This window comes from Doryrhamphus excisus, linkage group LG2 (assembly GCF_037039965.1).
Source record: "Doryrhamphus excisus strain RoL-2023G ecotype Guam linkage group LG2, RoL_Dexc_Guam_v1.1, whole genome shotgun sequence".
In the NCBI taxonomy this organism is placed as follows: domain Eukaryota; kingdom Metazoa; phylum Chordata; class Actinopteri; order Syngnathiformes; family Syngnathidae; genus Doryrhamphus; species Doryrhamphus excisus.
The window spans coordinates 18,474,672-18,487,332 of record NC_136358.1 but is presented as its reverse complement, the minus strand read 5'-3'; the positions used below and the strand labels follow the sequence as shown (position 1 = coordinate 18,487,332).

Here is a 12,661-nt window from a genome sequence, read left to right as displayed (position 1 = left end):
TGTGTGCCCTGTGATTGGCTGGCTGGCCACCAGTCCAGGGTGTACCCCGCCTCTCGCCCGAAGACGGTTGGCATAGGCTCCAGCATCCCTGCAACCCTCATGAGGATAAGAGGTAGAAAATGAATGAATGTTGGTGTAGTCTCCCTTTTTTAGTGGGGAACTGATATTTTCCTGAAACTAACCCATGTTCTACTGCTGACTACTAAAGAGTTCAATTCTACCCTCGGCCATCTCTGTGTGGAGTTTGCATGTTCTCCCCGTGCATGCGTGGGTTTTCTCCGGGTATTCCGGTTTCCTCCCACATTCCAAAAACATGCTAGGTTAATTAATTGGCGACTCCAAATTGTCCATAGGTATGATGGTGAGTGTGAATGGTTGTTTGTCTATATGTGCCCTGTGATTGGCTAGCTAGCCACGAGTCCAGGGTGTACAAATTGGCGGTGGATCGATAGGAACATCCGTGCTACCCGTGCTAACACCGGGCTAAAATGACAACAGGCCGGTGCTACAATCTGCGCTCGCCGACAAGAGATTCTATCCATAACGCTGCACAAAACATAGATTGGTTTTTGATGAAGTCCCTGGCGGGTTTGATGTAGCAGATGTCGGCAAGGTGGGAGAACGGAGAAGGACGTGATGGAGAGGAACATTTACAGCTCGTCTTCACCTCACTGGGGCAAAATGTAAATAGTAGCGGAATAATTGTGACACGTTGTGATTAAAATGTTGGACGGGTACAACGTAGCGGCGTGGTTCCTCATATCTAATTAAAAGACCATCATTGTCTTGTGATGGCGCTCGCCTGGCAGTTCAATTTGCCTCCCTCTCACTCGGCTGACGAGCTGACGGCAGTGATGTGCGTGCATGTGTGTGTTTTGTTGATTTAATTCATCGACGTTAAATAATCATTTTTACCAGAGACATCCAAATAACGGAGTTCTGACTGAGAAAAAAAAAAAAGGGAGCAATGTGTCATAAGATACCCCAGAAGAAAAGGGAAATCACAGCAGTGGAAGAACTAAGGAGGACTTATCAAAGCAGAGCCCACATCCAAGAAGCTCATTCTTGATGCTTCTGCATAATCTTGAAAATCATCCATTTGAAAAGCACAACTTTGAAGAAAAGAAGTGCAATAGACGAAGTAGAAATGCAAATGGAATAACGATGAAGACCGGATTCTAGATGGAAATGCCACATTTTTTTTTTTTTTTTTTTCAGCAGGATTATGCCCAAAGCTACTTATCTTTCCGTTGGTGTGACACTTCACCCATTAAACTGTGATGAGGATCAGAATAAAAAAAGGTGCAAATCCCGGAATTACATCGCAAGTTAGGATATTGCACGGCTCTTAACGACATAATTCAGGAATATTATCTCCGAAGGAAGCAGTTCAGAACTACAGATAAAAATGGATTACAACTCATTATTATCATGTTAACGCTTTCTTATTAAGATGACAACTTTTTCCTCATACTATTTAAACTCTATGCTATTTTATTCTATGCTGAGGGCCAACAGTAAAACAGCCAAGGGCCACAAATCAGGGGTCATGGTTTCTCTCCAAGTTGACTTACTAAGCCGATTATTTAGCTCATTTTATGCCCTTTTGTATTGAGTTGTGGACTCCTACTAGCTAACAGGACTCCTATAGAGCAGCTACACACAATGACCTGCACAGAAAACTTTCTACATCTTCCGGAATATGCACCTAATCCATCTTTGGAGTTCGGTTGCAGTTTGCAAAAATGACATTTTAATGACAAATTAATTTAAAAAAGTAAAAAAAAACTTAAATTATATTAGAAAGGCAGGAAGTGAACAAATGTAACAGTTACTTTCCGAAAACAATGGTATACATGGAAAGGAATTGCGCAAATTCGTTTGTTCGCAAAGTTTGAGCAAATAAACCGAATTCAATTGGAATATTTGGGTCCATGTATACGTGGCAACCAATTGTAAAAGTAACTGATTGTAATGCTAATGGTTTTATTTCATTTGAACGTGCATCAAATTACAATTGAATGCATCCCATAATCAGTTCCCAGTCCAAAAAAAGGAGTCGGAAGAAGCAAAGTTTATTAAATCCTACCCTTCCATCTGGTACTTTTACAATCAGTAACTGTTACATTTGTTCACTTCCTGCTTTCATAATATAGTTTGATTTATTTATTTATATTATTTTTTTTTTTATTTTTGTCACTTACTGAAGTACGAGGTGATATGACATATATATTATAATATATTTACTATTTATTTATTATTTTATTGATATATGAAAAAAAATAATTACTAGGGGGGTACCTAAAAATATTATTTGTTCACTTCCTGCTTTCCTAATATGGTTTAAGGTTTTATTTATTTATTTTGAATTTTTCCCTCAAGTACCGAAGTATGAAGTGGTATGACCATACAATGACATAATTGTACATACAATTGTAATCTGATGCACGTTCAAATTAAATAAAACTAATACCATTACCATTACTCATTGGAGCATATTCGTACCTACAAAACGTCCTAAACCGAGTACCACTTGTACTACACTACAGTAGAAACTCTCATTTCAAGAGGAGACATTCATGGCGCAACAACAGGTGTAGGGAATTAAACCCCCCTCCCAAAAAAAAAAAAACAAGGAAAACTAACTAATTAGGACACACGCCACACACAAACACATAGAGTTGAGACTGCGATTGCCACTCATTCCCCGATGAGCTTGGCCATAGGTCAGTGCAACATCTGCTTGGACAGCAAGAAGCCTGCATAAAGAGCTACCAATTAGAGAAGCTCCAATGAATCCAAGCACTAACTTTATTTATTTTTTTGCCTGCAAATTCTGACAGATTGAATGCCATCTTATGTTGCCCTTTTCTCTTTACTGATTAATGTGAAGAGTTTGGTCGTGGCGTGGATGAAAAACCAAAACACTTGAGACTACGCCAGGCGAAAAAATGGATATATTAAAACAATTACACATGTAAGCGTATTAATACAATAAATGGATTTGAAAAATTTGCTATGTATTATTCATATGTTATTAAGCAATATAATTAATTCAGCCTTGGGAGAGCCAAGCCGGTTAATTTTTGATTTCACCTTTGCTCCAGACAACTTTTTAATATTCCCGTGTCGCATCTGACCTGCAGCACCGTCTGGATCTTGGCGGACACGTCAGCCTGCTCGTACAGCTTGATGCCCTCTTCGTGGGCGCCGGCGGGGCACTGCGCGGCGATCCGCTGCAGGTGGGCCAGCACCACGCTATGCGCCTGGGCCACCGCCTTGAACTTGTCAAAGAGGAGCTCCAGCAGCTCCAACAGCAGCCTGGGGAGGGAGCCAGAGAGCAGTTTGATGGGTGAGATGCTCCAATAAAAATAAGACATGCACTTCCACATTTCTGCATGGACTTGAAGAGGTACAACTACATCAGATTGGACCTCCTGTCATTAGTTCTAAAAGGCTGCTGTTGATGAGGAGAGCAAAACCAAAGCCAGAGTGACCTCCTACTTGATCCGAGTGCCACTTGTCGTCATCTGCGCTCATGCTTTCAAACAGACTTCCTGTTGTCCTACACAAGGACCAAGCTTTCCAACACAGGTTCCATTAGCTGAGGCTACTGGAAGACCGAGTCAAGCCATGCTAGTGAGTGCCCACTTAGTGGAGATATTCAATCCATTAGAAATAGTTTGGCTGGCTCTGGTACTCCGCTTTGACCTTCACTTCCATCAGACGGCTGCAAACACCCAAAGAAATTGCAATAGACAGAAGCTAACCGTTAGCATTAAGATAATGTAAGCAATGGCTAAACATAAGATCAGAATAATACATTCATTCATTCATTCATTTTCTACTGCTTTTCCTCACGAGGGTCATGGGGGTGCTGGAGCCTATGAGGCGGGGTACACCCTGGTTTGGTGGCCAGCCAATCACTGGGCACATATAGACAAACAACCATTCACACTCACATTCATACCTATTCATACCAGGGAGAACATGCATACTCCACACAGAGATGGCCAAGGGTGGAATTGAACTCGGGTCTCCTAGCTGTGAGGCCTGTGTGCCAACCACTCAAACCGTTCAGCCCCCGCTCAAATATAATTCATTCATTCATTAATTTTCTACCGCTTATCCTCACAAGGGTTGCTGGAGCCTATCCCAGCTGGCTTCGGGCGAGAGGCGGGGTACACCGTGGACTGGTGGCCAGCCAATCACAGGGACATATAGACAAACAACCATTCACACTCACATTCATACCTATGGACAATTTGGAGTCGCTAATTAACCTAGCATGTTTTTGGAGTCCCCGGGGAGAACATGCAACTCCACACAGAGACGTCCGAGGGTGGAATTGAACTTGGGTCTCCTGGTTGTGAGGCCTGTGTGCCAACCACTCGTTGGCACACTCGTCTGGCTTTATCAACAGGACAACGCTGCACTTCACACCCTGGATCTTCCCCTCATCTAAATCCAATGGAGAACATTTGGGGACGGATGGCAAGGGTGGATGCCCTCCGTGAAGCATTCCCAAATAAATCATTTAGGGCCCAACATTTATGAGACTCATTTCAATGATGATGTAAACTTCTGACCGCGACTGTGTTTGTAATAGCTGTAAATTGCAGTGTTCAGTAAAAACACCATGGTTCCCTACGAGTACTACACCGGCTGGAGTTTCCATGGCAACACGGCTCGACTTTAAGTGGAAGTGAACACGAGGAGAAACTGGATGTGTTTGCACCCAATGCAGGCAACATGAGAGCGCACGTGCAAATGCGGTGTTAAAGAACACACACGGGCCATTCGAACAGAGCAACATGGCCGCCTAATGCGTTGAGGTCAGAGGGGATTTCATGGGGAAACGAGGCCAGCATCCCTGACAGGAGGCGAGACGCTGCTCTTAAATGGTTCGGGATCGCTGGACTGAGACATGCGGCTTCCACGGAAGACGTCGGACGACTGCAGGAACCTGCAGGCGGCGACATGAGCGCACTTAAGATGCGGTGTATCGCCCCGGGGGGAAACTGTTAGGGCGTGTCAAAGCGTGACTCGCCAGGGTTTGAAGTGTGTTTTCATGGCCGGTGACGGGTTAGTGTGTTTGATGACTATGAACGTATCACTTCCTTTTCCCCACAAAGGCGAGATCAAGAAAAAAGCAATTAGCAATAATGATACAACATTGTGCTCAACACATAATTGTCCCCTGCCTAGATAATTAATAATAAGTTGTAACTACACATTATATTTTTATAATTATAAAATTATTATTATTATACTATATATAATTATTATTATTGTATGTGATATATTCATTCATTCAACTCCGCAACGCTTTCGCTGCAGGACCTCTGCAAATTAGCACACGACCAAGCTAGCAAGTTAACATTCCACAGGGTGGAATCAAACTCGGGTCTCCTAGCTGTGAGGCCTGTGCGCTAACCACGTGTATGAACATTCATTCATTTTCTACCGCTTATCCTCACAAGGGTCGCGGGGGATGCTGGAGCCTATCCCAGCTGTCTTCGGGCGAGAGGCGGGGTACACCCTGGACTGGTGGCCAGCCAATCACAGGGCACATATAAACAACCATAATATATCATATATATATATATATGTATATATATATATATATATATATATATACACACACACACATATATACACACTACGGTATTATATATGTTATAATTATTATATTATATTATTTTGTAATTTTAAAATTATTACTATTATTATTATTATATTATTTCTATTTCTAATTATTATATATATATTTTATTTTTTTACAATTATTTTTCTAATTATTCATTTCTGTTTTGGGTGTAAAACAAAAAAAAATACTGCATATAAAATATAAAAAACAGCAAAATCTGAAAAATCTGCAGTAATTTTTAAGAGTCAAAATAAAAGTCAAAAAGTTGTAATCTAACCAGAAAAAGTGGTAAGTTTTATGAAAACAATGTCCTAATATTGGGGGGGGGGGGAAGGTCATTTTAGTATATTGTCATTACAAGGAGAAAACACTTTTTGGTGAAGTCATACTATCATGAAAAATTAACAAAATAATTAATAAAATTGTGAAATTTGTTGCGAGTTTGAGTCCATGGTTCTCACCCGGAAAAGGTTGGAGTGCCATCTCTGGGTCGGGCGTACCGATTGACTTCTGATGCACATTTAGATGAGCGTGCGTATTGAGGAACATACATAGCTTTACTTCCATTGCAGGCAGTTCGTGCAAAAGCAGATGCACTTAAATGCTCTACAGTGTGCATTACCGCCACCTACAGTACCGGAGTCACACATCAAGAATACCTTGGTTGACTCTCATGAGCCAGGTTTTCTCCTCTCTGATAAGCGTGGTCCGCTATCTGTGTGGTGGACCTCTTTGCTATTTGCTTGAGCTCAGGTTCCAGCCGCTCCATGATGGCTTTGATGGTCTCTGGGATCTTCTTCAGCTTGGCCAGAGCCTACGGGAGAGGGCCGCTCATCAGCTCAGAGCAACGAATCCTATGGCGGCCAATAAGAGGTGTAACTGCATGTACCTTTATAAGGATGCCCATGAACTCCGCACTGTTCTCCTCTGGGTCAATCTCAGGGAGGTCTGCTTGGTTCTCACGTGCATCTTGTTGAAGCTCCCGCACTGGAGGGGATACAAGTGTAGGTTCAGGCAAAAATAATTTCAGGTAATAAAAGATTTAAAAAAATGCTCCGTGGTGGTTTATTTGCACATCTGCAGCTTCTGCACCACCAAAAACGAGCCTGTTTTCCAAATGCCAAATAAGAAGAAATGCTATCTCAGGCACTTGGAACACCCCTTTATTGTCTTGCAAATGTGATTGTTCCGCTCAGATGTTTCCTAAAGCTACAGCTTAATAACCAATCCAAGCAGAAAAACATAACCAAATTAGCGGCCAAAATTGAGAGCAAGCGAGGCTCCAATTTTCACCAGAATAAGCGTCCCAATAGCCCCCCACCTCCCCCAAAAGCACATTAGGGAGACTTAATGTTTATGACAAGTAAATGGACTTTGGGTGTCGTCCCTCTGCCCTGTTTTCAGCTGCACTTTGCGTAATAATTATGACAGTTAGCAGCAACAAATGAGGTGCTCTAATGCTATTAGGCAAAATGGCCACTCTTAAGCCACTAAGGAGGCGGGCTGCTGCGCTGCTGGACCGCAGCTGTTAGCGCACCGTGTTAGCGCATCAGCACTTTATGGCCTCAAGGCCCGTTAATTGCTAGTGTCTGAATAATTTAGGAAAACCTGCGGTTTGGCTTCCGCGTAACAACTGGCTGAAAAGTTGGTGACGTGAGAGGAAGACGTCATAAAAAAAAAAAAAAAGCAATGACAGGAAATGCGAGTCTGAAAAAAAAAAAAAAAGTCCCTGCGCATCGGCATTATCCGCATTATCGGCATCAGCTACCAATCCGAGCGCTACAAATGCGTGGCTACCAACCCCCTGCTACGATGACAGCGACGCGCTATGACAAACGACACAGATAAAGGCGGACAAGATGATTATGATGTTGGGGAGGGGGAAGGTACATTACCATGGCGGCTGAGGATGTTGTGACAGGGGGGGGAAGAGATGGCGTGCGCTGGAAATGAGGCAAACTTCCTACACTTTGCACATGCAACAGCCCATAATGACATGCAAATGTCTGGAAGCTGCATCGATGCTAATGACTTCATTATCATTAATATGAGTGCGGTGCCAACAAAACTGAGATCACACCCTACGCTCCACACGACAGTCCGTGCGCACTGGCGGTTACGTCGATGCACATTTACCGCATCTCACAAAAAGTGACTACGACACTCACATTTCAGCATGCATTTTTATTTACTTTATTTTACTTTCAATTAGTCAGTGTATCGGCTGTACGGTGGTCGTGTGGTTAGAGCGTGGACCTCACAGCTAGGAGACACGGATTCAATTCCACCCTCGGCCATCACTGTGTGGAGTTTGCATGTTCCCCCCGCTCATTTTCTCCGGGTACTTCAGTTTCCTCCCACATTCCAAAAACATGCTAGGTTAATTAGCGACTCCAAATTGTCCATAGGTATGAATGTGAGTGTGAATGGTTGTTTGTCTATATGTGCCCTGTGATTGGCAGGCCACCAGTCCAGGGTGTACCCCGCCTCTCACCCAAAGACAGCTGGGATAGGCTCCAGCACCCCAGTGACCCTCGTGAGGATAAGCGGAAGAAAATTAATGAATTTTACAACCTTTTTAAATAGTAATGTGGCTGCATGGTGGACTAGTGGTTAGCGCGCACACCTCACAGCGAGGAGACCCGAGTTCAATCCCACTCTCGTCCAATCTCTGTGTGGAGTTTGCATGTTCTCCCCGTGCATGTATGGGTTTTCTCCGGGTACTCCAGTTTCCTCCCACATTCCAAAAACATGCTGGGTTAATTGACGACTCCAAATTGGCAACAAGTCCAGGGTGTACCCCGCCTCTCGCTTGAAGACAGCTGGGATAGGCTCCAGCACCCCCGCAACCAATGTGAGGATAAGCGGTATGAATGAATGAATGAATATGAGTCATGAGCAGCAAGATAATTGTGTCAAGCATGATGGGGGTATAGTCATGATGTGGAGCTGCATGAGTGCTGCCAGTTTTGCGGGGTGGGGTGGGGGGGTGGTTACAGTTCATTGGGAGAATCATGAATTCCAACATGTACTATTGGCAGTACATGTTGGAATTCATGTTTCCCCTAAATGAACCACAGTTCACCGGTGGCGGCAGCACTCATGCAGCCACAGACCATGAGGCTACCACTGCCATACTTGAAGAGCATGTAGGGACCCACCCAATTGTCTAAACTGTTTAAACAATAACAGCGAGTCATTTTCAGCGGATAGTAAATCTATGGTAGTCACTATGGTATTGCCCCCCCCCGCCCCCCCCCCAATAAAATACTTGTGAGCAATTCACTGTGTACAGTTTATTTTCATGCATACCGCTGCTTGATCCTGGCGTGCTGAACTGCGAGGAATCCAGAAGTTTTCGTGGTGTGGAAAGGCCGCTGATGTCCAACGCCGGCATGGGAGATGTATCTTTGTTCACAGAGCTGACACACAAAAAAAAAAATCCAATGAGTCTCGTACAGGAAGTGGCAAGCTTCCATTACAAAAACAAACCCACGGTACTGTTTAACCCCTGTGGGCGGAATGACTGCTGCCTCCCAATGAGCTGTTTATCCCGCCTTAAGCTGGAGGTGGGAGCAATTTAGACCCTTAAAAGTGTGGCGGGTGTGAACACAGCGTGCCTGCTAAGTGAGTGGGCTGTATGAGAGGTTGGGTTTGTTGTTAGTGGCAACCCAATGCACGGGGACCTGTCACCGCCCGACCCGCTGTAATAAATCACTGTAACTTGCTGACCCACTGCCGCCTTAATTACTGCACACACACACACACATACACACACCTTAACATGATCGTGTAAACAAAACTAAGTAAGTAATAAATTTCAGCGTCACAAGCAGGGAATAAGAAACTAGTTGAAAATTGAAAATGATCCCACATCTGAGGCTTTGAATATTTTATTTCCGGAGCCTATAATGCTAAATATATGGAAATAAAGCAACAAGTCACACCAGCTCTAATTGCTTTTCTTTGCTGGTAATTGGTCAGGAAATAAGCGGCAACTCGCACCCGTTTGTTTGAGAAATGTGAGAACTTATAATGAGGCGGTCACAACTTTGCTGAAGGATATTTTTTGACCTAAAAGAGCAAAGAAAAAGGGGTTTTAACACCTCAGATGAAATAAACAGGATTTGTCTTTAAATGCTGTCTCTATCTGTTGTGTCTCTAACGGGTGCGGCTAGCAGTCGTGTGTGTCGTATTACCCGGGAAGGCGTGCCGCATTCTTGTCCCGGTCCTTCTTGTGTCCCAGGCGACTGGTGGACTTGATGTAGAGGTGCCGGTGCAGCTCGTCGATGAGGACCAGGTGGATGTTGAGCTTCTTGCTGTGTAGCTCCAGACGTAGGTCGCTCAGGCCCTCGACCTGCAGCAGGGGACCCTCCAGGGACTCCACGGCGGAAACCTGCACAGGGACAACACTAGCATCTCATCGAGCATCGACAAATAAGTGGTTGGAATGGACCCAAAACTGGTTAGCGGGGCCATTTTTAGTGGGTCGCTGAGAATACTGTGATGACCCGATGTCTGTGAATGCACCTGACGTTCTTGTCTACGCTATTTGCTTGCTACGTTGCCGTAAGGTGGGTACCATGTTCCTGGGCAATGGTCGAGCTTGCATCGAAGAAGGACATTGAGTGGAGACTTAATGTGCGGTGCGTCCTACACACAGCTGCAGATATCCGTTGGAGAAGAGCGTCCGACCACAACACTTCCGCTTCCCAACGCCCATGCTCCAGGACAAGTAGGCAGCAAGATCCCCTTCAACGTCATATGTGAATTCTCTTAGAAAACTGGTAACAGTGCAGAGCGGCCAAGACTAGTCCTAGAGACATTGTTCGTTGTTTTGGGGGTTTGGTACCCCCAAAAGGGGTGACCATCGGTGGGTGGTCGAAGAAAGGAACAGAAGATAGCCAACACTGTATGTACAGAGGCACAATAATCCTCTGGGCGGTGATAATGGGAGCATAAACATTGCTCTCAACCAACTCTGCCCTTGCCCCGGGCCCCGAATCCCGGACCACAACACTTCCCATTCCCAACGCCCATGCTCCAGGACAAGTAGGCGGCAAGATCCCCTTCAACGTCATATGTGAATTCTCTTAAAAAAATGGTGGCCAAGACTAGTCCGAGAGACATTGTTTGTTGTTTTGGTGGTTTTGTAACCCCCTATTGTAAAATTACTATTTTCTTGTACACTGAATATGACTTTTTGGTAAACTCTAGTTGAACTTAAGATGGCTACAAGACCTGATTGTTAAACAAAAAATGGTAACGGTGCCGAGTGGCCAAGACTAGTCTGAGAGACATCGTTTGTTGTTTTGGGGGTTTTGTACCCCCCTATTGTAAAATTACTATTTTCTTGTACACTGAATATGACTTTTTGGTAAACTCTAGTTGAACTTAAGAGGGCTACATGACCTGATTGTTACACAAGATGTGTTTGGAGTCCAAGATGTTCTACCAAAATACTTAGGTCCAGTCAGAAGGTATGACCAGATAAGGACTGAATTCTGGAAATCCACGTCATTGCTATTGTTCATGAGGTCTATATAAGTGCTGTATTAAATAAACACAAACACCCTTTTCCTACAATTGCAGAGGTGGTTTGGGTTGCATTATTTGCCAACATCAGCACATATGGATCGGATTTATGTACCACGGGATACCTGATTCAATGTCCTGTATGAAGCCATCAATAAAAATAACAAAAAATACATTTGGAATATCAAAAAAGAGAGAGAGAGAAAAAATGGCAAGAAACTTAGTGTGGTTTTTCATCCAACAGGCTTTTAGGACTGCAGGGACAAGAATTTTACTTCACAAAGATAAGCCTCTCTCAAACAGAGTTTGAGTTCAGTTTGAACTAAGCCACCACTTTCCAGCGAAAAAAAAAAAATCAGTGTAAAACTATTTTTGAATGTCCAGATCAATTAAAGGAAGCATATCTTAGGTTTTCAAGAAAAGCAGCGAAACGTCTGAGTGACTTTGAAGTCCCTTACAAAAAAAACCCTGTCAAAGCCACCGAGCTCAGGTTGAAGGAAGCTCTGCTTCGTTCCACTCTCGCCAGGAGGATTTTCACGCTCCTTTTGTTCTCACCACCGCCTCCCACCTTCCACTGGAGATAACTCCATTCAAGCAGACCAATTATTGCCAAAGTCGGAAGATGTGTGGGAGTGACAGAGGTAGAGAGACATCACAGGGTCTGGTCGTCTGGCTGAAAAATGCACATCAAACACACCTGCAAAGCGTCACACTGCACTTGCGTGCACACCGGAATTTTAAAAAGCTACAAAATGGTTGTTTAGTGTGAAAGAGCACGGCGGGAATCAATCTAAAATGCATAAATATACAGTTTGTTGACTGTTCCAAAAAACGTAAAAAGACTTTTGGTGGGATGCCGTCCAAATGTATGCAGGACTCACCAGCATATCCGTGGCATGGAGGTAATGCTTGCTGACCATATAAGCCTCCAGCCGCTGAGGCACTTGCTTGATGCTTTCAATTTCATCCAATAACTGCAGAACGTGCTTGTGCTCGATGCCTTCGATCCACAGCTTCCTCAGCTCGTCACGTTTACAGTGCAGCAGCATCTTGCAGGACAGAAGATTCTCCTTTACCTGCAGAAGGAAGTGACTTCCATGTTATGCTGCTTACTTGTGCATTCATGTTTATGTATTGTAATATACCATGACGCTTCTACCTGCTTGATCTTGTTACGGGAGGTGGTGATGCGTTCGGTGATGCTCTGGTACGTCCTAATGGCGGTGGTGAGCTCGGCATAATTCTGGACGATGAGCTCATCGAGATCCCGGTCACATGTTTCAAAAGCTTCCTCGAGACGCCCTTTCTCGGTTTCCCTATCCTGGACGTCATCGCTGTTGGACAAAGTCCTGGATGGAATAAAAAGTGGGAGACACATTGATTTGTATTCACAAATAAAATGATCACTTACAAAACGTTAGGGATATGCATAACTGTTATGCCAGAAAATAGCTAGCTGTGCATTAAGTATGTATG

The 12,661-nt window shown here is 44.0% G+C and overlaps 1 protein-coding gene across 1 annotated transcript in view; it reads right to left on the bottom strand.

The window, feature by feature from the left end:
- exoc4 (exocyst complex component 4) overlaps positions 1-12,661 on the bottom strand; it is an 89,899-nt gene that overhangs the window by 76,702 nt on the left and 536 nt on the right. The window contains exons 2-8 of the mRNA XM_058077159.2: positions 12,345-12,534; positions 12,067-12,261; positions 9,850-10,046; positions 8,963-9,072; positions 6,540-6,637; positions 6,310-6,464; positions 3,141-3,321 (exon numbers count right to left, since the gene is read on the bottom strand). Coding sequence (XP_057933142.2) covers positions 3,141-3,321; positions 6,310-6,464; positions 6,540-6,637; positions 8,963-9,072; positions 9,850-10,046; positions 12,067-12,261; positions 12,345-12,534 — 1,126 coding nt within the window. The remainder of the gene's footprint in view (positions 1-3,140; positions 3,322-6,309; positions 6,465-6,539; positions 6,638-8,962; positions 9,073-9,849; positions 10,047-12,066; positions 12,262-12,344; positions 12,535-12,661) is intronic.